Raw genomic sequence first — 26,544 nt, 5'->3', positions numbered from 1 at the left:
TTTGGGGTGCACACCCTAATGCAATAGGCTGCGCACGCCTATGGTAAAAATGAACCCACATGGCATCAGTAAAAATTAACCCACATGGCATTAGTAAAAATCAACCCACATGGCATAAGTAAAAATTAACCCACAAGGCTGACCCATCACAGACCCGACCCATCACAGACCCGACCCATCACAGACCACCCAATCACAGACTGATCCCCCCCCAATCTCAGACTGACTCCCACCATATCTCAGACTGACTCCCACCATATCTCAGACTGACCCCCCCCATATCGCAGACTGACCCCCCCATATCGCAGACTGACCCCCCCCCATCATCACAGACTGACCCCCCCCCCCCCATCATCGCAGACTGACTCCCACCATCATCGCAGACTGACTCCCACCATCATCGCAGACTGACTCCCACCATCATCGCAGACTGACTCCCACCATCATCGCAGACTGACTCCCACCATCATCGCAGACTGACTCCCACCATCATCGCAGACTGACTCCCACCATCATCGCAGACTGACTCCCACCATCATCGCAGACTGACTCCCACCATCATCGCAGACTGACTCCCACCATCATCGCAGACTGACTCCCACCATATCTCAGACTGACTCCCACCATCATCGCAGACTGACTCCCACCATCATCGCAGACTGACTCCCACCATATCTCAGACTGACTCCCACCATATCTCAGACTGACTCCCACCATATCTCAGACTGACTCCCACCATATCTCAGACTGACTCCCACCATATCTCAGACTGACTCCCACCATATCTCAGACTGACTCCCCCCATACCTCAGACTGACTCCCACCATACCGCAGACTGACTCCCACCATAATCGCAGACTGACTCCCACCATAATCGCAGACTGACTCCCACCATAATCGCAGACTGACTCCCACCATAATCGCAGACTGACTCCCACCATAATCGCAGACTGACTCCCACCATAATCGCAGGCTGACCCCCTCCATGGCAGGCTGACCCCCTCCATGGCAGGCTGACCCCCTCCATGGCAGGCTGACCCCCTCCATGGCAGGCTGACCCCCTCCATGGCAGGCTGACCCCCTCCATGGCAGGCTGACCCCCTCCATGGCAGGCTGACCCCCCCCCATGGCAGGCTGACCCCCCCCCCATGGCAGGCTGACCCCCCCCCCATGGCAGGCTGACACCCTCCATCGCAGGCTGACTCCCCCTGCCATCGTAATCCTCTCTCATTATCAAACAGACCCTTATCCTTCACATCACAGCACAGCCCCCCTCCCCACAGAAAACCTACCTTACTCACACAGGACATAAAGCGTGGCCGCTCTGGACAATGGGCGGGACTTTTCCCATTAAAAGTGAGTGATTTATTGCTGGGATTGCCCGGCTGCCTTGCAACCAATCACCCACTTTAACTTAAAAAGTCCCGCCCATTGTCCAGCGCGGTCGTGCTTCCAGTTTGTATGATTAAGACAGGCAGTGTGGGGAGGGGACAGTGCACAGAAATTAGAGAAGGCACGGACCTGCCACGCCAGGCGCGCTTGCTATGCTGCCGACTGTGTATATAGCGGCAGCGGGCGCGAGAGGACAGGACTGCCTGGGGGGATTTTACCATACCTGTCCCCCCGCATTATTTCCTGGGGGGGATGCGTCCCCCCCCGGTTCCTACGCCCAAGACGTCAGCTATACTTGTTGCAACCATGAATTCTCTGAATTCAAACTAAGGTTGGGGTTTATCATCTCTTTACTCCAAGGTGAACCTCAAACCTGGGCCCACTATCTGCTCAAGGAGAATAACACACAGCTGCATCCCATGACTTTGTTCTTTGATGATGTGACCCAGCTATATTGCGACTCTACAGCAAGGGTTGCTCCTAATGCACTCCAGAAAGGCCGCAGAGCAGTCAAGGACTAGGTTATGGACTTCAGATGCTGGAGCACAGACACGCAATGAAACAACGCAGCTCTGCAACACCAGTTGCACTAGGCCTCTCTGAAAGCTTAAAAGAAAAGTTAGCCCGGGTCGGAGTACCAAATACCCTAGAGACACTGATTACTTTGGCCATCCAGATTAACCGGCTGCTCCGTGAACGCAGGTTGGAAAGATCTACTCAGTTAAACAGAGATCCAGCTCATGCTTATTCTGCTCCAGCCATCCCTGCTCTTCCCAGTCCTGCTTCTTCCAGTGCAGCTCCTCCCTCATCTGAGATTCCAGAGCGCATGCAACTTGGTGCTCCCCTCTCTATCACCTTAGGAATGCCAACGTCTACAACAGAACTTCTGCCTATACTGTAGGGAAGCTGGACACTATATGCATTTTCACTGCAAAGCTGCATAAGTGTCTGCCTATTATTCCTACTAACCTGCCACCACTGCCACAGAATGCCCGGAGTAAAGGGAACCTAGGCAGAGGGGCCGCATGACTGGGGGAACGCTGAGGAGGTTGCTCCAGGAAGAGGATGTGGGGTGTGTGCAGTATTGGCGGGGGGGGGGGGGGGGAGTGGCTGGCAGCACGAGGTGGCTCACTATAAAGTTCTAGGATGGGCGGAGTCAGTCATTCGGCACCAAGGCAGGAAGAGGTAACACACAGGCTGTTTTTCCCTCCCTGTTGGAAGTTGTTTGGAATGGGTATTTGTTTTTAATGTGTCTTTTCGTTTCAGGTGGTGCTGGCAGGGGTATGGGGTTCCTGAGGGTTGGTTGGTTGGTGGTTGGTAGATATATATTGTATGTATATATCAGAGATGGTTGGTAGGGTTTGGGGCCTGTCTCGGGATGGGCACCTTCCCTATCTGGTAGGGTTGTCCCGATACCACTTTTTTAGGACCGAGTACAAGTACCGATACTTTTTTTCATGTACTCGCCGATACTGATTACCGATACTTTTTTTTAAATGCAGCCATGTCCCCCCCCAAATGCAGCCGTGTGTCCCCCAAATGCAGCCGCGTGTCCCCCGAATGCAGCCGCGTGTCTCCCGAATGCAGCCGCGTGTCTCCCGAATGCAGCCGCGTGTCTCCCGAATGCAGCCGCGTGTCTCCCGAATGCAGCCGCGTGTCTCCCGAATGCAGCCGCGTGTCTCCCGAATGCAGCCGCGTGTCTCCCGAATGCAGCCTTGTGTCTCCCGAATTCAGCTTTGTGTCCCCCAAATGCAGCTTTGTGTCCCCGAAATGCAGCTTTGTGTCTCCCAAATGCAGCTTGGTGTCTCCCAAATGCAGCTTGGTGTCTCCCAAATGCAGCTTGGTGTCTCCCAAATTCAGCTTTGTGTCTCCCAAATGCAGCTTTGTGTCTCCCAAATTCAGCTTTGTCTGTGTCTCCCCCCCCCAAATGCAGCTTTGTGTAGGTCTCATCTTTATCATTATTATTTTGGCCAATATTATTGTCACTAACATAAATTTCATACTCTATATTTATTACTAACCTTATTATTTTGCAATCAATTTAATTGTTACAAACATTATCATTGGATATGATTTTAACATAATGATTTCCATTTTTTACCATCAATAATATTTCCAATGTAATATCTTTTTATTGCTAATATGTTCCTACTATTATTTTAGTTTGTTCCATACATTATTACAATACATGATTATAAAATGTATGCAAGATGTGTTTACTTCCGTCTAGTTCGGCGCTCGGGGAACATTACAGCTTTCATTTGAATAGCTGTGTGTTCCCCGCCGCGCGTCGTCATAACCCCTCCCACTTGTCCAGGCACTTTGACAGATCACCCGTCCAATCCTATGATGACGGGGAACACACAGCTATTCAAATGAAAGCTGTTATGTTCCCTGAGCGCCAAACTAGACTGTTATACATACCCGAGGACTGCTCTGCTCTCTGCCTTCCTCTCCGCCTTCCGATCCCGCCTCCTCTCCGCCCCCTCAGTCTCCTCTCGGTCTCCTTTCCGACCGCTCCCCGCCCCCTCTCCGCTCCCACTCAGGAGAAAAAAAAATAAAGTATCGGGGGAAGCATCGGGAGCATTTGCACGAGTACAAGTACTCGCGCAAATGCTCAGTATCGGTCCCGATACCGATACTCAGGGGCGGACTGACAGCTCATGGGGCCCCCGGGCAAAAGGAGATCATGGGGCCCCCTGTGTCTCCGCCCATGTGTCCCCGCCCACGTTCAAGCTATATCCACACAAAGTCCCACCTACATATTGCACTGCCCACATTGCATGCGTTCAAAGAATTTCTCTACACAATGTTCAAAATACATGTTTATTATAGGAATTAAAAAATTCTTGCCACTGACCACCAATGTAAGGGACATTCTTCCCACTGATCACCAATGTAAGGGACATTCTTCCCACTGATCACCAATGTAAGGGACATTCTTCCCACTGATCACCAATGTAAGGGACATTCTTCCCACTGATCACCAATGTAAGGGACATTCTTCTCACTGATCACCAATGTAAGGAACATTCTTCCCACTGATCACCAATGTAAGGGACATTCTTCCCACTGATCACCAATGTAAGGGACATTCTTCTCACTGACCACCAATGTAAGGAACATTCTTCTCACTGATCACCAATGTAAGGAACATTCTTCCCACTGATCACCAATGTAAGGGACATTCTTCCCACTGATCACCAATGTAAGGGACATTCTTCTCACTGACCACCAATGTAAGGAACATTCTTCTCACTGATCACCAATGTAAGGAACATTCTTCTCACTGATCACCAATGTAAGGGACATTCTTTCCACTGATCACCAATGTAAGGGACATTCTTCTCACTGATCACCAATGTAAGGAACATTCTTCTCACTGATCACCAATGTAAGGAGCATTCTTTCCACTGATCACCAATGTAAGGAGCATTCTTCTCACTGATCACCAATGTAAGGGACATTCTTCTCACTGATCACCAATGTAAGGGACATTCTTCTCACTGACCACCAATGTAAGGGACATTCTTCTCACTGACCACCAATGTAAGGAACATTCTTCCCACTGATCACCAATGTAAGGGACATTCTTCTCACTGACCACCAATGTAAGGAACATTCTTCCCACTGATCACCAATGTAAGGGACATTCTTCCCACTGATCACCAATGTAAGGGACATTCTTCCCACTGATCACCAATGTAAGGGACATTCTTCTCACTGACCACCAATGTAAGGAACATTCTTCTCACTGATCACCAATGTAAGGAACATTCTTCTCACTGATCACCAATGTAAGGAACATTCTTCCCACTGATCACCAATGTAAGGGACATTCTTCCCACTGATCACCAATGTAAGGGACATTCTTCTCACTGATCACCAATGTAAGGGACATTCTTCCCACTGATCACCAATGTAAGGGACATTCTTCCCAATTTTGTTTATTAAAAGTCTTGCAAACAAAAAGCATAAAATCACTATAAGATATACATAAATATTCACATATTTACATAAAGGAAAATAAATATAGCAAATCTGCTCTCAAACAAAAGACTTTACAGCAAAGCAAAAATCATGTAATCACCAGGAAAATAAATCTTAATGCAACTCACACCACTACACCAGACAAACCTGCAAGGTCAAGAAACAAACCCGCACCCAATATTCATGCAGCCCTTCTAAGAAACGTCCAACACCATGCATCTACCTATTTCTACCTCAATTACCCGCCGGCGCGTTACCATATCGGTTTCAAAAAGTACCGCAACTCCGCTGCAGGGCTCAGCCGCAAGAGACCAAAAGGAGGGACCGCATCTCCACTCCCTTTTTGCCAGATGGACATCGGCCAAAGTATGGAGCCAGGTCTCTTGCAAAAATAAAATCTCGGCATCAAACTCACTGAGCAAAAATAAGGCCATATCACGAGCTCTTGCAGATTTAATGCTGGCGACATTAATGGTCGCCACCTTTATCGGAGGGGGAACTGCCATCAGGATGATTGGGGTAGTCGTTTCTTGACCTTCACCACACTCTCATCACCAGAAACCGCTCTCTTCAAACAACGTGACTCCCCCTCATCCATAGATGATAAGGGAGAAGACAAAGACATCTCATCACCCGACAACACAGAAAAGGTGTTACCAAGGGGAACCCCTCTTGGATCCGACTCTGAGGAAGAGACGACCGGTTTTCTTGTCTTTCTCTTCATTTTTTTCCTCCTCCTAATCTTCTCCCACCCCTCCTCATCCGAATCCCCATCAACGGAATGTGAGACATGGGGTATGGACACCCTTCCATCAGCCCCACCCCCATCCAGCACCCCCACATTCCCCTGACCACGCTTGCGCTGCCGAGGGGCAGGGACTGGAGGCTGAGTGGGAAGATCCGCTAAACCTGCCCCCCCAGCAGCCTCCGCCAGTCTGGAGGATCTACGAATAGATGGATTAGGGACAGGAGGGACAGATTTAGGGACCACATCACCAGGGGGAACAGAAACAGATGTCACAGACACAGAAGGGACAGACTCAGGGACCACATCACTAGGGGGGACAGAAACAGATGTCACAGACACAGAAGGGACAATCTCAGGGACCACATCACTAGGGGGAACAGAAACAGATGTCACAGACACAGGAGGGACAACAAGAGTTTCAGTGGCCTCATCCTCCTTATCCAGCCTCTGCAGCTCAGCCTCCAACCCTGGCAGGTTATGTAATGCCTCCGGGCATTGACTGTAGGGGTGACCAAGTTTTTGGCACAAATTGCAACGAATGTCAGTACAGTCTTTAGCCAAATGGCCAAGCTCCTGGCACAAAGAACATTTCTTGCGGGTGCAGGTGGAGGCAAAATGGCCCTTGTCACCACATTTATTGCACACCTTAGGCTGACCCTGGTAAAAAATGGTCAGCCTGTCCCTCCCCAGAAAGGCTGAACAGGGCAGATGTTGAACAACATTTCCCTGCACCCCCAATTTTAGTGACACTGTCCAGGCCCCTGTCCATATCCCATGCTGATCAAGGACCTTCCGCAGTGGAGCGAGGACCTCACCATATCGGCGTAACCATACTACCAAATCAGCCTCTGGGATGGATTCGTTACGCACAAGGATCGTCACTGATTTTATTAGAGGCTGCCTGGAAACCACCTTTGGCATCCAACCATTCCACTGCGGAAGGTCCCTGCGCCCCCTAAAACGTTCCCAAAATAAATCCAGACCCTCAGGTTTTACAAAGGATAAATCAAATTCCCAACTCCCAACAGGACAAATCAAAGCAAAAATGTCTGCGACTTTGAACCCCATTTCCAGGATCAACTCTGCCACCCTCCCCCTTACTGGTGGGGTCCCCTCCCCCTCCCACTTCAACTGGACCACATTTCTCCGCTTATACCCACCAACCATCCCCCCACTAAACCCCCCCAAATTGTGACCACCAACATTTGCGCCATTCCCCCCACCCTCCTTGGTGCGACTCCCCAAAACTGATGCGTAGGTCCCAGCAGAAAAAACATTGGTTTGTTTTGAACCATCTGACACATTTGCAGCAGATATCGATTGCACAGATTTGGTCTGAACAATCGGTGAGTCTTTCCTCTGCTGAGCAGGGGGAGGAATGTCATTTTTATTTTTCCCAGCAGTATTAACCCCTTCACCACCCACCACATCCATTGTTTTATCATTACTGTCATTCTTAGAACTTGCTGGAATATTCACAGTTCCTGCAGTCTTCCCAGCAGTGTCAGTTCCCACTGCTGTGCTTGTAGAAGCTTCAGCTGGTCGGTTCTCTTCTGTCAGGACAGGGTTGTCATCAGGGGATAGTGCAGGCTGGTCTGACACTGCAACAGGTGAAACCTCCATTGCTTCTTCCACTGCACATGGTGCAATATGCTGATCCCCTCCCCCACCACAGGGAGGCTCAGGTGAGGCAATCTCATTGCTAGTAACAGGCATACCTTGTACAGAGGAACTACAGGTCCCAGCAGAAACTCCAGGCAGCGCTTTGCACAAGGCCTTCCCTTTCTGCTCCTCAGTCAGGACACCGTCCACCACAGCAGGTTGGGCAGACATGTTGGAAAGCAGTGAGGTGTGCTGAGATTTCTCCACCTGTACTGGCTTGGCTTCAGGGATTTCTGTAAATACAGGCTTGTGTGCTCTCAGGGGTGACTCCATCTCCTGGATACATTTCAGGGTGCCATGCTCACTCTCAAAACCCTGGCTGGTTGCCGTCGGCGATTCCAAGCCCTGACATGGAGGGAGAGGTGCAGAGGCAGATGGACCCGGGTCATCCATTATCTGTTGCTGGTCCCTGGAACTTGCTGTCTGGCTGGCAAATCTCCTCTCATTATCAAACTTTTCTCCACTTTTATCTTTCAGCTTTTCCAATAATAAAGATTGTTCCTTTACCTTTTCCTCCAATTCCTGCAACTCAGGCTTCATGGCCAAACGATTTTTACTCCAGGCCTGGAAATACTTGATTTTGAAGGATTTGTGTTCAGCCTTCAAAATTTTAAGTTTTTCTTCAGCTCTTCCAATCGCCCTAAAACGATCAATGCTCTTCTGACTGAAGACATTTGCATCCACAGCAGGGCCTGGATCTACAGACAGATCCTCCACCTCCTCCTCACTAGGCCCCGTATCATCAGGGGGATCCGTCCCGGGGCCTCCCCCAGGATCAGGCATTATTCCTGGGCCAAGCTAGCAGGCAAGGCCCAGGCTTGAAAAAGGTTGGATCTCTCAGAGAGCTCCTTGGGTGTGTCCTCCTCCTTCTTCCCACTGATCACCAATGTAAGGGACATTCTTCCCACTGATCACCAATGTAAGGGACATTCTTCTCACTGACCACCAATGTAAGGAACATTCTTCCCACTGATCACCAATGTAAGGGACATTCTTCCCACTGATCACCAATGTAAGGGACATTCTTCTCACTGACCACCAATGTAAGGAACATTCTTCTCACTGATCACCAATGTAAGGAACATTCTTCTCACTGATCACCAATGTAAGGGACATTCTTCCCACTGATCACCAATGTAAGGAACATTCTTCCCACTGACCACCAATGTAAGGGACATTCTTCCCACTGATCACCAATGTAAGGGACATTCTTCTCACTGATCACCAATGTAAGGGACATTCTTCTCACTGATCACCAATGTAAGGGACATTCTTCCCACTGATCACCAATGTAAGGGACATTCTTCTCACTGATCACCAAAGTAAGGAACATTCTTCTCACTGATCACCAATGTAAGGAGCATTCTTTCCACTGATCACCAATGTAAGGAGCATTCTTCTCACTGATCACCAATGTAAGGAGCATTCTTCTCACTGATCACCAATGTAAGGGACATTCTTCTCACTGATCACCAATGTAAGGGACATTCTTCCCACTGATCACCAATGTAAGGGACATTCTTCCCACTGATCACCAATGTAAGGAGCATTCTTCCCACTGATCACCAATGTAAGGGACATTCTTCTCACTGATCACCAATGTAAGGGACATTCTTCCCACTGATCACCAATGTAAGGAACATTCTTCCCACTGATCACCAATGTAAGGGACATTCTTCCCACTGATCACCAATGTAAGGGACATTCTTCTCACTGATCACCAATGTAAGGGACATTCTTCTCATTGACCACCAATGTAAGGAACATTCTTCTCACTGACCACCAATGTAAGGAACATTCTTCTCACTGATCACCAATGTAAGGGACATTCTTCTCACTGACCACCAATGTAAGGGACATTCTTCTCACTGACCACCAATGTAAGGAACATTCTTCTCACTGATCACCAATGTAAAGAACATTCTTCTCACTGATCACCAATGTAAGGGACATTCTTCCCACTGACCACCAATGTAAGGGACATTCTTCTCACTGATCACCAATGTAAGGAGCATTCTTCCCACTGACCACCAATGTAAGGGACATTCTTCTCACTGATCACCAATGTAAGGAACATTCTTCTCACTGATCACCAATGTAAAGAACATTCTTCTCACTGATCACCAATGTAAAGAACATTCTTCTCACTGATCACCAATGTAAGGAACATTCTTCTCACTGATCACCAATGTAAGGAACATTCTTCTCACTGATCACCAATGTAAGGAACATTCTTCTCACTGATCACCAATGTAAGGAACATTCTTCTCACTGATCACCAATGTAAGGGACATTCTTCCCGCTAGTGCTAGCGCTTTTAACCCCCGTTAGTGTCCGAAAAAGGGATAAAACAACCTGCAAAGCACTGCTGCATTTCAATGGGCAGGAGCGGTGTACACACCGCTCCTTCACCACTCCAAAGATGCTGCTTGCAGGAAATTTTTTAACGTCCTGCCAGCGCATCACCCCAGTGTGAAAGTACTTAGGCTTTCACATTTACACTGCAGAGGAGACGTTTTACAGGCGCTATTTTAGCCCAAAAGTGCATGAAAAACTTCCCAGTGTGAAAGCGGACTAAGGCCCCTTTCACACGGGGCGGATCAGTGATGATCCACCTCCGTATGCTCCGCTTGCTCTGTTGATCCCCGCTGAGCCGGCGGATGACAGGGCGGTCCTCACACACTGTGCAGGGACCGCCCTGTCTTTTCTCCGCTCTCCCCTATGGGGGGATCTGATGCACATGGACCGTCTGTCCGCGTTCATCCGATCCGATCCGCAGACGGAAGAAAAAATAGTGTTTTCTTCCGTCTGCAAAATTGGATCTTTGTGGAGGTGGACAAGGGTGTATGTCCCTTTTTCATCCGCAAACCGATGGATGAAAAAGCGGACATACGGTCCGCACGTGTGAAAGGGGCCTTAGGGAAAAGCACTCAGTGTATACATTTCAATAATTATATATATATATATATATATATATATATATATATATATATATATATATATATATATATATATATATATATATATAGAGAGAGAGAGAGAGAGAGAGAGAATAACACTCACTTAGCCCAGGTTCACACTGACAGCGGGAATGAAATCCTGCAAGTTCAGCTAAACTCGCACGATTTCATACCCACATGTCAGTGCGAGTTTGGCGGGCGATTCCAAGAGACATCTGTGCGGGTTGCTGCACAGATGTCTATGGAAATTGCACCCAGAAGTCACTAAAAATTGTACAGAAACTACTTTTGGGAATCAGTGCGGTGCCACAAATGGGGCATCGCACCAATTCGGGTAGTGCCATTGCCATGCGATTTGACATGTCAAATCGCATGGCAAATTGCTCCGATGTGAACCAGGGCTAAGTGCTAATCCCTATATAACACTGATATCTATACACTGAGTGCATCGAGTGGCATTCAGTGTACCAGATATCAGTGTGTACCAGTGAATAGCACCTGACCTGCCACCTGGTAAATAGGCACACAGTACAGGGCAAGAAAAAAGGAACCAGGAAGTAACACTCAGCATGGCTCTTCTAACAACACAGACACAGTAACTGCAGTGCTTTCATTATCACACTGACCTGCTGCACACAAGGCAGATCAGTGTGGATGCCGTTTTGGAATTTGAAGCTGTCTCAGTCCCCTCCGCTCTGTGTGCAGTGCAGAGCACTCTCCCTCCAGCTCCTTCACAGACTGTACCCCACGGCAGTGACTTATGGCCCCGCCCCCTCAGCTGAATTCCCCAGGGGGAGAGGTGGCCGGAGCGCCTGTCACTGTCTGAACATCCCTGCACGGCTCACAGCTCTGATGAGCCATCCACCCCGGCCAGCTCACACCTCAAAACCGCTCATACAGCCACATCAACCGGGTGGCATTTAATAGTTCAATGGCACCGTTTTTAATTCTGTGGATAATAATATGCTGCTGCGGGCACCTCCAGGGGCAGACTGAGCCGATCCGAGCCGACCCCCCCCCACCACGGGCCCTCGGGCAGTGCCCGACTGACCGAATGGTCAGTCCGCCCCTGCCGATACTAGTATCGATATCGGGACAACCCTACTATCTGGTTAGGTGGGCTATTGGTCAATCGGCCTGAAGAGTGAAGGAAGGATCAAGTCATTGTCTCGGAGCTGGTGGGATCACGGCTAGAGGCCAGAATACTTTGGTGATGGTGGACAGCCGATGACATAGCATTCTTTACCTTCTCTCAGGAACCTCTTACGCAGCTGTTAGAAAAAGTTGTTTGGGTCAATTAAGCTGTTTATGGTTAAATATATATATTTATTTATTTATTTAAAGATTTATATATATTTAATAAAATGGTTAATTTTTTACGTTTATTTTATATGTTATCTTTTGGAATTAATAAAGGGGCCTTTGTTAGCCAATTAATCCAGGTGTCATGTCTTTAATTTATGGTAATGGTTATGTAAGGGGTTTAACATAATGGGTTAATGAGCTAGGACTCTAGCAGTGCACCAGTCATGTAACTCATCTTGCTCTCCCAATCTAGTAGCAGCTTCCAGGAAGAGCTATCCTAGTCACCTCAATTATTGATTCAGGGGCATGCTGCTGTTTTTTGACCTGGCCTTTGCAGCACAGAAATGCATTCCACTGCAACCCAAAGACTCAAGGACATACGGTATAGCTGGCAGACGGCTCCTGCATTAAATCAGGACTAATAACTCAGGAGACATCTCCATTGTCAGTTGTTACCCCTACCAAGCATAAAGAACTGTTGAGTCTTGATGCCATCTCAACTCCACTGTTTCCTGTTATCCTGGGTCTGCCTTGGCTGCAGGCACACAATCCACAAATCGACTGGACTTGGAGAGATATCAGGTTCCAGTGAACCTACTACCGGAAGCATTGCCTACCAGCAGAATCACAGAATCCTTGCCGCTATGGGGAAACTTAATACGATTATTGTAAAGAGCCGCTACCCTTTCTACTTGTACCCGAACTGTTCCAGAGGTTAAAGAGGAAGTAAACCCTAATGGGTTTTACTTCCTTTCTCTTTTTCCCTGCAAAGTAAAAGCATAATGTGCTAGTATGCATCGAAATACTAGCACATTATGTGACACTTACATTCAAGCGAAGTCTGCGCCGTTCCAACTGTAGACCGCATCCATGTTTGCCCCTCTTCCTTCCGGGGCCACGGACTCCAGCTCTGACTGGCTGGAGCTTCTTGACATCATTCCTGTGCATGCACGCAGGAGCCGCCAGCCACAGTACTTGCTACTGAAGAAACAGCAGGAGGGGCGTTTCTTCACAGCGCATGCGCCAATTATATCATCCGCGCAGTACAAAGTAAACATCTCTTAAACAGCGCACGTTTAGGAGATATTTACATTGCCTATAGGTATGCCTTATTTTAGGTTTACAACCTCTTTAAGGTCCGCAATCATTTTTTTACCAAAATGAATCAGAATAGGGCCTAGAGTTTGGTCCATATTCATGAAGGGGATGAGTGGAAGGCGTGCTTTTCATACCAGATTCAGCCACTTTGAATATCTGGTGGATCTTCGGCCCCTTTAACACTTCCGCCACCTTCCAGCATTTTATGAACTATATTTTCAGAGACTTTCTGGACATTCATAATTGTATACCTGGATGATATCCTGATCTTTTCTGTGTGCCTTGACCTACATCGGGGAGGCATGTCAAGAGTGTTCTGTGCCGGCTCCGCCAACATGAACTATATGTGCATTTTTTATTATTGTCCAAAATGGCTCACTTTCTTCCTCTGAAAAAACATCCTTTTCTCTATGGAAACTGCTCGCGTTTTCGTTAAAGAAATCGTGAGACTTCATGGGATGCTTGCAAATATTGTCTCAGATGGTGGGGTACAATTTACTTCATGGGTTGGAGGACATTGTGCGTGGTCTTGAAGGTCTCTATCCTCTGCTTATCACCCACAAACAAATAAGCAAACAGAAAGGACCGGACACTCATGCAGTACATACAATAATTTACGTCTTTCATCCAGGATGATTGGGTATTGCTGTTACCATTGGCAGAATTTGCCTACAATAACGCCAGCCATTCAACTACAGAACAATCTCCAATATTTGCCAGTTATGGCTTTCATCCCTGCTTCCTACCTGACCATGTTCCAGAATCCACGGTTCCAGCTGTTCAGAGTACAGTGGACTTCCTCAACCACAATAATAAGTTGCTACAAGAGGCAGTGACCAAGGCACAGGCGCATAGCAAAAAAAGCATTTGATAAGAAGAGAAGAGGGGAACTGTGTCTCCAACCGGGTGATCAAGTATGGCTGTCTACAGCAAACCTCAAATTGGCGTGTCCCTCAAAGAAACTTGCACCTACGTTTGTGGGACCGTTTCCGGTGAAAGGGAAACTTAAAGGTATCACACAAGTTATCCTTACCAGACTCATTTTAAAATTCACCCAGTATTTAATGTCTCGCTTTTGAAGCCTGCAGTGCCTGATCCCTTTCTGGATAGAGGATCTGGGCCAACTGAACCTGTGCTTATAAAAGGAGATGAGGAATATGAAGTGAAAGCCATTTTGAATTGCAGGACGAGGAGGAATCAGCTGAAATACTTAATTAAATGGAAGGGGTATGGTCCTGAGGAGAATTCCTAGGAGCCTAAACAGAATGTCCAAGCCAACAAGTTTATTTTGTGCTTATTTCGCACCTACCTAGAAAAGGAGACCCAGTTGGGCATCTGAAAGCTGCCCGTAAGGAGGGGGCAATGTCAGGAACGTACCACAAATGCCCAGGCTTGTGGGTGCCCGTCTTGCAGTGCCAAGGCACTCACATACTGTACACGCACTGGCCAACTCTGGCGTCAAGTGGCCTATATAAGTTGCACTAGTGAATTGCTGTCTGATGTACAGCTTTTACCCATGACTCTGCATCTGTTCCTGTGTTTGATTTCTGTTATTGACCCGGCTTGCTCCGACCTTGCTTTAACACTACCTGCCTTGACCTTGGCCTGTTTCTGGATTTGCTCTGCCTCCCGCTCATTTGCCTGATTCTACATTGCCAACCCAACCTCTGCTTGTATCTCGACTATTCTCTGCCTGCTGTCCATGCCTGTATCTGTCTGTTGCTGACCCAGCTCGTCTGACCTTGCATCCAGTTATCCACCTGTCCTGCTCTGCATGCTACCTGGTCCCTGCTAGTCTTTCACCAGCTGAGTGCTGCCAGTCCTTCTGCACCTGCTATCTGCCAGCTGCCTGTCAAACACCTGCCCATTCCTGGGTTTACTGTCATCCAGTGATCTGACCTGTCTCTGGTGGCGCATCTGCTACCCATTGTCGGGGCTGACGGAACATCTTATAGGTACTCATACCTTGCCGCACATGCAGTCACTGTAGCAACATCAGTGGTCCAAGAGCTGGGGCTGTACAAGAGGTCTCTCTACACGTTAAAGCTCTGCCACAAGGTATGTGACATTAATAAAAGTCAAAAGTCTTTATCTTAATCATACAATACAAAACACAAGCTAAATATTCAGCTGGGTAGTCCCCTAGTAATGAATGATTACAACAATTAGGCAAACAGAACTGTGCCAACAATAACAGGGGTCAACAGCCTCAAAGTCAGAGTGCCATTGCAAGAACAATAAGGCTGAAAGCGGAGTCCACAGAAGAGTGGACTCCACCTGGTAGAACCTTGAAAGGAATGAACAGAAGACCAGGGAGCAGGCTTACAGAGCCCTTTAGAGTGTAAGCTCTTGCAATGAGGCAGAGTTTGCAAAGGAGGCAAGGCATAGATTATATGCATCCAATTTCAGTGCTAGAGGATCCCTGGTCATGGCTACAGAAATAATTTGTTAAATCTAAAGGCCTGGATATCAACATCTAGAGTCCTTCATCTTTGACATATCAGGTTGAATATGTCAGGGTAAAGAGTCTTGGTCCAGGTGGTGATGGCTGAGGTAATCCTCTGCTGTCTACATCCCAGGAGTAGAAAATTGGAAAGCCATCCTTGGACTGTTTTCACAGGCGCACACAAATTTAAGGTTTGACATGTTGGGTATCTAGTTACTCATTGCAATCTCATCTTTTATATTTTACCAAACAATTGGGTAGTTTCTTTGCGTCCGTTTGCCCTAAAATTCACTTAATTTTATTTTTTACTGAGATTTTGCGTTTCCTATACCTTTTGCGGTAATATCTTGTGACATAAAAAATTGGAACTACCACTATTCTATTCTCTAGGGTGTCTGCTTTCAGAAAATATATGTTTGGACATAATGGAGCAGGAACTAGTCAAAGATGACACTAACAGCTGGGTCGCACGTCTTCTCTTCATACCCCAAAAGCAACGCCTACCTATTAACAGAGACCAAGGTACGAAGGTGTTTCTCTTCAACATCATTTTTAAAGAAAGCCAGAGATGAGAGACCACTTCTTTACTTTCATGGAGAAAATCTGTGAGAACAGCCATGCATAAATAGCCCTCACTCTTAATAAAAAAGACTGAGAAGTGCTGGTACCTACTGATATTTGGAGTATACCACCCTAGGAAGACGAGTCAGATCAGAGTAGTGTTTGACTCTAGTGCCAAATTCAAGGGCGTCTCCCTAAATGATGTCCTCTTGACAGGTCAAGACCTCAATAACAAACTACTGCTCTTACGCTTTGCAGAGACTCTGTTGCTTTCATAGCCGACATCCAACAGGCTTCTCTGCCTTTTGGCTAAGATCAAGTGTAGTATCTGTTCTTATCAGTTGCCAAAGGATGCGCTGAAGCACCTCCTAAATGGGGAGGGTGGATGCAAATCCAATGGCGTAAATGCATCTAGAAGAATAGTTTCGGTAGGGATTGGTGTATTACTACGCTCTGACTGAGTCGGGGGTAGGCCACCGTGGAGTCTGAGCCATCTGGAAAGGGTGCTTCTGGTGAGGATGGGTGTGGTCTTTTTTGCCGAGTCTTAGTCCGGCCTTCTGGCTGGTCGGTGTAAGTACTGCCCCTGTCAGAGATCTGGTGGAGGAGCTGGGTGGCGCCATGCAAATCCGCCGGGTTGTTGGCGGCCTGGAAAGGCTAGCATCAGTGGAGGCTGCTATCAAGGGGGCAGCTCTCTATGAGTAAAACCAGGAAGGGCTCTCTATCCAGCAGGGGCGGAGGGCTGTACTGACTGGTCGGGGGGTTGGATTTGAGACTAGAAAGTCTATGGTGTTTGTGCCCCTGGAGTGGCAGTCCAGAGGTGCCGAACAATCACTGTGAGTGAGGGTCACATTGATTTAAGGCACCACGGTCACTGCACCAGAACACGCTTTTTTAGCACCTGCCTCCTGGGCTGGGCTTTTTGGCAGGGACCGGAGGATTTTTTTATTTCTGGCCACCACATCCCTCTTATCACTACAGCAGCCCCCCCCCCCCAGCTCCTCTCCCTCCCCCCAGCTCCTATCCCTCCTGTCTGTATACAGCAGATAACACAGTATTCCTAGATCAGTACTGTACAGGGTTTGATTTATGCTGCAGTAGAATAATAGGCAATGCATTAATGGAATGTTTTTTTCTTTGTTTTTCCCCACATATATCAGGAACAATGCTATACAGCAAAAAGAATAATTGCATTTTGTGAGCTAGTGTTTATTTGTTTATATAAAAAAATGCAATACATGATATACCTAGATTACTTCATGTATGCCCAATACACAAGATTGTTGGTGCTGTGGTCTAGCAAGTAGGTAACCACTCCAAGGCTATAAGTACAGTGGAATCTCAGCTTGCGAGTAACGCGGTTTAAGAGCGTTTCGCAATACAAGCAATTTTTTTTTTAAATCCTGAATCGCTTTGCAAGTGTTGTCTCGCAAGTCGTTTAGGATTAATGCCGCTGGGGTGTGCAGTACCGCATTTGGGCAGAGGTGCGGGGGTGCCGGTGAAGCTCAGAGACACTTTGTTCCAGAGCGTCTGAGCATCTCTGGCGCCCCCGCACCTCTGGCCACATGCGGTACTGCATAGACAAGTACTGGCTGTGGAAGGGATTATCTGAGTTTCCATTATTTCCTATGTGGAAACTTGCTTTGATATACGAGTGCTTTGGATTACAAGCATTCTTCTGGAATGAATTATGCTCATACTCTAAGGTATTACTGTATCAGTAAAGGGAAGGGGAAAAAAAAGAAAATCGGAGCACACAATTGCCGTCTATGGCGTCTGCATGCAGCAGCTGCAGGTTGGTTTACTGAGGCTCTGAACACTGTACGGCTGCCTTACAACTGTGTTCATGAGCCCCTAAAATTGAACATTTTTGCAAATCCCCCATTTTTTCTTTCATTAATTTAATCCTGTATGCAGAGGAATTTATGCTGCATTAACCTCTGTCATCAAACATACCACAAAGACAAGCCTTAGTATGTACAAGCCCTTGAAAAAGATTCCACCCACAAAAAAAACACCTACTGAGGGATCATTCTCACTCTTGATCAGTTCTTTGATAAATTTTTTGTCTTCCTCCCCCATAATGATTTCCGATTTAATGGACTCCATAATGTGTTCAAACATCTTCAAAGAAGCAGATTCATGCTGTAAAAGAGGTTACATTCATAAAACTAGTTCATATATGTCCTGCGTGACAAAAGGACATCAATTCATGAATTTTTACAAATGTACTACCTTTTTACAATTGGGTTGGAACCTGAAGATGGCGAGGTTATGCTTTTGCACAATACTGCACTTAAAGTGTTTGTTACTCCAACATTTCATATTCATGATATGTGACGGTTGTACCATGTACAATTAGGAAACAAAGTGGGAGTCACTTTGGGCGGGGGGCTTGTGGAACCTGGCTTTTCTTGGAGAGCTCTGGAAACTCCTTGTCCAGCCCCTCCTATGTGTAATTTACCCCGTGTCTATTAGGGGCAAAGGGTGACCGAGAACCCCAGTCTGATCTCAAGAATATATGAAGATAAAGTCCCCCTTTCATCAGAGACCATTGCTTGATGGTTTGAGGTGGGGTGGGGGTTGCTATGTGTTTGTTAAGTGCATGTATCCCATTGTTCTATTGTGTCTGTCTGCCTTGGGAGGAAAGTATTATGGGATGTGTATGTGGATTAGCTGTGAGGAGGGGGGGGGGGATTCCTCCAACAGCTCTCCCTGTTGATATGACAGTCTACTGATGAGAAGTTTGAATACAACTTTCTTGGTGCCCTGCCCTGTGTCATTATGCAAAGGAGGGGGGATTGTCCCCTAAGTGTATATCTGTGTGCCTTTGTTCAAATAAAGAGTTCATGTTCCAGCTTTGCGGCCAAACGAGTCCTGCCTAATTCTTGGCTGCAATGTGCGGCAATAATATCTAAATTCAGACTGGAGGAAGCAGTATATGACGAAAGCATTCAAAAAGGAGTGTAGGAAGCCCACTGACAAAGAAATGATCAGTTTATTTATTTAGTAGGTTTATTTAAGAGAGACAGAACACCACAAATATCCAGAAAAACGCATTTCAAAAAAGTTATAAATTGATTTGCATTTTATTGAGTGAAAAAAGTATTTGTTCCCTTATCAATCAGCAATATTTCTGCCTCATAGGTGTCTTCTATACAGGTAACAAGCTGAGATGAGGAGCACTCTTAAAGTGAGTGCTCTTGATCTCAGGTTGTTACCTGTATAAAAAGACAACTGACCACAGAAGCAATCAATCAGATTCTAATCTCTCCACCATGGCCAAGACCAAAGAGGTGTCCAAGGATGTAGACAGACCTACACAAGGAAGAAATGGACAAATGGAAGAAAGTCAAAATAACTGTCAATCTGCCTCGGTCTGGGGCTCCATGCAAGATCTCACCTTGTGGAGTTTCAATGATCATGAGAATGGTGAGAAATCAGTTCAAAACTACACTGGATAATCCTGTTAATGATTTCAAGGCATACAATAGGAGAGGTAACTGTCAGCGCAGATACAAAGTACATGTATGGGTAGGAGTATGGTGATTAGTCCATTGGAAATAGTAGTAACAGGCAGTTCAATGGATAAAAATGCAGGTGATGTGGCTGTTCAATGGTGGCTGCTGTCCTCAGAGAGCTGACTCTGTGGTAAACAAAAAAGGGGTAGAGAAAGGAAGCGCCACCTAAGTGCAGTATTAAAAAGAGGTTCTTTTAATGACACATTGTACAAAACACACTTACAAGAAGGTAAGGAAAGAGGGCTCATCTGTAACATCCTGTAGTCCTCGTCCCGGATCCATGGGCTGCTTTAGAAGCGGAAAAAGCAGAATGTGTGGAGTCTTCAGGCCTGTCCTGTGGCCTTCAGGATGAAGTCTGTTCCAGCCTCACAGGTCACGTGACCTGTGAGGCTGGAACAGACTTCATCCTGAAGGTCACAGGACAGGCCTGAAGACTCCACACATTCTGCTTTTTCCGCTTCTAAAGCAGCCCATGGATCCGGGACGAGGACTACAGGATGTTACAGATGAGCCTTCTTTCCTTACCTTCTTGTAAGTGTGTTTTGTACAATGTGTCATTAAAAGAACCTCTTTAATACTGCACTTAGGTGGCGCTTCCTTTCTCTACCCCTTTAATGATTTCAAGGCAGATGGGACCATAGTCACCAAGAAAACAATTGGTAACACTATGTCGTGAAGGACTGAAATCCTGCAGTGCCCGCAAGGTCCCCCTGCTCAAGAAAGCAAATGTACAGGATTGTCGGAAGTTTGCTAATGAAGATCTGAATGATTCAGAGGAGAACTGCGTGAAAGTGTTGTGGGCAGATGAGACCAAAAATCGAGCTCTTTGGCATCAACTCAACTCTCCATATTTGGAGGAGTAGGAATGCTGCCTATGACCCCAAGAACACCATCCCCACCGTCAAAACATGGATGTGAAAACATTATGCTTTGTGGGTGTTTTTCTGCTAAGGGGATAGGACAACTTCCCTGCACCAAAGGAACGATGGACAGGGCCGAGTACCATCAAAGGGCATTGAAAATGGGTCGTGGATGGGTATTCCAGCATGACAATGACCCAAAACACACAGACAAGGCAACAAAAGGCACGAAGAAGCACATTAAGGTTCTGGAGTGACCTATTCTCCAGACCTTAATCCCATAGAAAAAACGTGGAGCGGGCTGAAGGTTCGAGCTATCAAACGTCAGCCTCAAAACCTTAATGGACTTGGAGAGGGTCTGCAAAGAGGAGTAAGACAAAATCCCTCCTGAGATGTGTGCAAACATGGTGGCCAACTACAAAAAATGTCTGACCTCTGATTGCCAACAAGGGTTTTGCCACCAAGTACCAAGTCATGTTTTGCGAAGGGGTCAAATACTTATTTCACGCATTAAAATGTAAATATATTTAGAACTTTTTTTATGGATATTTTTGTTATTTTATCTCTCACTGTTAAAAGAAATCTATAAATTAAAATTCAGTTTTCTGTCTGTACTGGGAGTACAGCCTGCGCTCCAATAATCAGACTTGTGCTGACACGCTCCCCTGCATAGCCATTCACTGGGATGATCTGTATACTGCAGGTTCTTTGCCTCTTGCCGACACCCGCCCCCTGCGGTCACCACCCCCACCCCTCTAAACCCCTCTTGCAGCTAAGAACAGAAGTCATGCATACCTCTCAACAGTTCTAGATTGGGCAGGACTTTCGCACATTTTCACCTTTGTGCCACATTACTCCATTACATGCCAACAGTCCAGCAGGACCTGCAGCAGTGTAAACATACAGCACAGCCAATGATTGTCGGGAAATCCTGTGGGGTTCGGCCACAGTGAGAGAGAGTGCAGCTGTCAAATCCAACCTGTGATTTCAGGGCCGATACGCATTTCAGGGGCTCCACCCCTTTGTCAAGCAACCAGTGTATAGACAAAAAACAGACATTGCTGGTTGGGGAAAAAGTGGCAACAGGCAGGACCAATTCGAAATATTGCATGTGCACCCACAGCGGAATATATTAAACCTGAAAAAATATATAAATGATACACTGTTGCGGATGCACATGCAATAGTTCCCAATTGGTCCTGCCCCTTGCCAGCATTTTTTCTGGCTGGCACTGTGTATAGATGATAGATGTTTCCTCATGAATGGACTGTTTGACAAATGGGGCGGAGCCCCTGAAATGCATATTGGCCCCGTCCATCCCCGACATCACAGGTTGGATGTGACAGCTGTACTCTTTGCAATCACACCCCTGCTGTTTTGCCTGCCAATCACTGGCTGTGCTAAATATTTATTGTACACTGTTCACACTGCTGAATGTCCTGCTCGGCTGCACTCATTTGTTATCCATCTGATGCCTGCATTCTTACCTCGGCTCCTGTATGCTGTTAATCAAGATTTTAGAATGCAAGTGTGCAATGTTTAATTAATTGGGGTCTTTGAGGTTTAACTCCTGAACCTTGCACTCTGTCCGTAACGCATTCCTAAACCTTGCACTCTCTCAGTAGCACACTCCTAAACTTGTATTCTCTCGGTAGCACACTCCTGAACCTTGCACCCATGGGCGTCCGCTCCATAGGGCAAGGGGGGGGCAATTGACCCCCCTGGAAAATCGAGAAGGTGTTGAAGAGTCTCGCGGCTGTGGGCTGTCTGGGCAGTCCCGGGCCGGATGTCACACAGACACAGCGAGCAGAGTGAAGCCACCTCCCCCTCCAGTGTTTATGTGTACACAGGGAACCTGCTGTGCCCATGCCGTGCTGATGGCTGATCTGAGGTACTGAATGGAATGGGGGGGGGGGTGGTCCGTCTGTGCTGAAGGGGGGGTTTGTGCTGAATGGGGGTCCATCTATGCTGAAGGGGGGGTCTGTGCTGAATGGGGGGCTGTGCTAAAGGGGGGGTCCATCTGTGCTGAATGGAGGGGTCTGTGCAGAATTGGGGGTCTGTGCTGAATAGAGAGGTCTGTGCTGAAGGGGGTCCATCTGTGCTGAAGGAGGGTCTGTACATTCTCTAGGCTAGATTTATATGGGCATGGAGTGAAGCTGAATTATCTCAAGAGCTATTTCACACTGCCAGCTGGCTGTGTTATCTGTAAAGCGGTGCTTTACCATCGTTTTAACTGCGCTATTTGGCCGCTAGCAGGGTGCTTATAACCCCTGCTAGCAATTGAAGAAAGGGTTAAATGCGACTGTGTATTGCCGTTGCGGAAGCGCCCCCCCCCCCCCCTGAAAAAATTTCAGCGGACGCCCATGCTTGCACCCTGTACGAAACGCACTCCTGAATCCTGCACTTTGTATGTAGCACACTCCTGATCCTGTATGTAATGCATTACTGAGCCTTGCACTTTGTGTAATGCACACAAGTTGTGCAAAACAATTTCTAATAGAAGCTTTTTATTCTTTTTTTTTTTAAATGATTGTGCAGAGTTGTGTCCGTGTGACTATTGTTTGTGGCACGTTAATCAAAGCATATTTTATAGGTACAAGGAAGTCCGGTTTTGTTTAACCATTCCCCTTAAGCCCCTCCTACCATTAATTGTTTGACCACACCCATATTTGCCACAGCGCACTACGGGGTAGATTCAGGTAGGAGATACGACGGCATATCTCCAGATACGCCGTCGTATCTCTGAGTGTGAAGTGTTGTATCTTGGTTCCTGATTCAAAGAATCAGATACGCCAGAATTTGTTTAAGATACGACCAGCATAAGTCTCCTACACCGTCGTATCTTAACTGCATATTTACGCTGGCCGCTAGGGGGGGTATACGCTGATTTACGCCTAGAATATGTAAATTAGCTAGATACGCCGATTCATGAACGTACGCCCGGCCGTCGCAGTACAGATACGCCGTTTACGTTAGGCTTTTTCTGGCGTAAAGTTACCCCTGCTATATGAGGCGCAGCCAATGTTAAGTATGGACGTCGGGCCCGCGTCGAATTGTCCGTCGATTACGTTGTTTGTGCAAGTCGTTCGCGAATAGGGCTGGGCGTCATTTACGTTCACATCGAAAGCATTGGCTTGTTGCGGGTTAATTTGGAGCATGCGCACTGGGATACTTTTAGCGTAATTTACGTGGGGTCACAATACTTTTACATAACACACGCCCACATCTTCCACATTTGAATTAGGCGGGCTTACGCCGGCCTATTTACGCTACGCCACCGCAACTTTCATTTGTGAATACTGCATTTGCCTGTCAAAGTTGCGGAGGCGTAACGTAAATAGGATACGTTACTCCCGCACAAAGATGCGCTCTTCTACGTGAATCTACACCTACGTGTTTTTTTAATATATACAAAAATGTTTTGCCTCAGTCTATGCAGAACTGACCCTTCCTCCCTTTTCCCAGACAAAGTGCAATTCTTGATTATTTTTTTGTGGGGAAATACACCCTTTTTTAGAAATGGATTGGAATCTAAAGCGGGCAATGCTATACTGCTGCATGATGTTGGAATAAACGCTGCTTCAATGGATGCAAATACCCCAAAATCAGCTTATAGCTAACATGTGCCAATGCAGACAAGATCAATTCAGCTGTCAGGAGGAAGCAAAAGGTCTGTATTCAGAGATGTATTATGGCCTAGGCCGACAAAGCCCAGGCCTAGGGCGGCACTTTGCGGGGGCGGCGAAAAAGCAATCCCACCCTGTCCCCCTGTGCTCATCCCACCCTGTCCCTCTGTCCTCATCCCACCCTGTCCCCCTGTGCTCATCCCACCCTGTCCCCCTGTGCTCATCCCACCCTGTCCCCCTGTGCTCATCCCACCCTGTCCTCATCCCACCCTGTCCCCCTGTCCTCATCCCACCCTGTCCTCATCCCACCCTGTCCCTCTGTCCTCATCCCACCCTGTCCCCCTGTGCTCATCCCACCCTGTCCTCATCCCACCCTGCCCCTCTGTCCTCATCCCATGAAAATGACAGGGCGGGTCTTAAAAAGGAAGGGGTGCGTCATATATAAAGTAGGGGGTGTGTGAGTTTCACCAGGCCTAGGGCAGCACAAAACCTAAATATACCCCTGTCTGTATTGTCTTACATAAACCTGCTCACACACTGAATAAACTTATCAAGGCGACTGATAATTAGCTCAGTTACTCTTCTCTAAAAAGAACTCTGCCAAATATGATGCAATTGAATTCCCCCTTTAGATTCACCCTTTAAACCTCTGGTTTGCTTGTTGAGCTGTCTGTACTGCTCTCGTATTGAAGATGAAACAGGAACTGCCTCTTACATTCAATTTTTTTTACAACTCTCGCCTTTTACTAACAGAGGAGACAGTTGATCTTTGTTGGACTAGAATGAACAGAATATACTCATTTTGATGTACTAGATCTACTTTGGATCCCATTATTAATCTATACACAATAAAAAAGCCTCCATAACAGCTGTAATGGACATGTAACTTTTATTTAGTCTGTACACCATCAGACCTCTCATGTGTAAACCTTCATATTTCTGTACTTCTCATTTAATTGAAAGACGAAAATAAAGAATTAAAAATATTATAGGATCTAATACATCAGAGGATTAATTGCATCCCAAAGTGAAGTTTAGGTAGAAACTGCATAAAAACTCACCTTAAAACCTTTATGTGGGCAAACATGAGGCATAAATTTTCTATCAAACATATGAGAAAACGGTCCATGACCTAAAACCAAGACCACTGTCAAAGTCAGCATTGTAATAAGATAACGCTTTGCACATATTATATTATATATATATATATTACACCCTGTTCCAAATTATTATGCAAATTCTATTTCAGTGTCACAAAGATGAAATATTTTGATTTTCAGTTCAACTCATGGATGGCATTGTGTCTCAGGGCTCTTTTGATCACTGAAAACAATCTCTGACACCTATGATAATTACATTGCCAGGTGAGCCCAATTAAAAGGAAAAACTACTGAGGCTGGGTTCACACTACTACACTACTTTCATCCTACTTTGCTCTGCTACATTGGTCCTACATTGGTCCTACATCCATCCTACTTTCATGAACAGGATACTACTTTGGTCCGACTTCAATGATATTCAATGGGCCTGAAGTAGGATCAATGTAGGACCAAAAGTAGTACAGGGAGCATTTTCAAAGTCGGACCGACTTGTGTAGGACGCTACAAGACGCTCTCATAGGGAAACATTGAACACAGAGCAAAGTAGGATGAAAGTAGTGTAGTAGTGTGAACCCAGCCTAAAGGAGGGTGTTCCACATTATTAGGCAGTTCATTCTTCCATTTTGCTTTTAAATGTCCATATTTCTTCTGAGAAATCCTCACTTCCTGTTCTTCTGTCTGTAACTCCACACAGTAATGCGAGGCTTTCTCCCTGGTGTGGAGAAAGCCTCTTGAGGGGGGAGGGGGCGAGCAGGCAAGTCAGGACACACTCTACTTTGCAGATAGAGAAAGGAGCTGTGTGTTAGTGGGCGTCCTGACACTCCTGCTCGCCCCCCCCTCCCTCCCCCTCCCAAGAGGCTTTCTCCACACCAGGAAGAAAGCCTTGCATTACTGTGTGGAGTTACAGACAGAAGAACAGGAAGTGAGGATTTCTCAGAAGAAATAAGGACATTTAAAAGCAAAATGGAAGGATGAGGTAAGTGAAGGAGGACTGCACTAAGGTAAAGGAAGCGATTTAGGGGAATTTTTTTTTTTTACCTTTACAACCCCTTTAATTAACAAAATGCAAAGTAAATAAAACAGAAGAGAAATCAAAATCAATTCAATATTTGGCGTGACCACGGTTTGCCTTTAAAACAGCATCAATTCTCCTGGGTACACTTACAGTTTTGTTAGGATCTCGGCAGGTAAGTTGTTCCAAACATCTTGGAGAACTATAACCACAGATCTTCTGTGGATGTAAGCGTCCTCAAACCCTTCTTTCCGGGAGAAAACCGT

At 46.6% G+C, this 26,544-nt stretch overlaps 1 protein-coding gene and 1 pseudogene across 5 annotated transcripts in view; one reads left to right on the top strand and one right to left on the bottom strand.

Moving 5' to 3' along the window:
* The window catches only part of LOC120918799 (deoxynucleoside triphosphate triphosphohydrolase SAMHD1-like), a 135,954-nt gene that overhangs the window by 42,466 nt on the left and 66,944 nt on the right, over window positions 1–26,544 (bottom strand). For all 5 annotated transcript variants that reach the window (XM_040330600.1, XM_040330603.1, XM_040330601.1 and 2 more), the window contains 2 exons: window positions 25,228–25,298; window positions 18,182–18,304 (listed from right to left, as the gene is read on the bottom strand). In XM_040330600.1, coding sequence (XP_040186534.1) covers window positions 18,182–18,304; window positions 25,228–25,298 — 194 coding nt within the window. The remainder of the gene's footprint in view (window positions 1–18,181; window positions 18,305–25,227; window positions 25,299–26,544) is intronic.
* On the top strand, window positions 16,452–16,560 carry LOC120919656 (annotated as a pseudogene).

This window comes from Rana temporaria, chromosome 12 (genome assembly GCF_905171775.1).
Source record: "Rana temporaria chromosome 12, aRanTem1.1, whole genome shotgun sequence".
In the NCBI taxonomy this organism is placed as follows: Eukaryota; Metazoa; Chordata; class Amphibia; order Anura; family Ranidae; genus Rana; species Rana temporaria.
The sequence above is the reverse complement of the archived record's forward strand: the minus strand, read 5'-3'. Positions and strand labels throughout refer to the sequence as shown.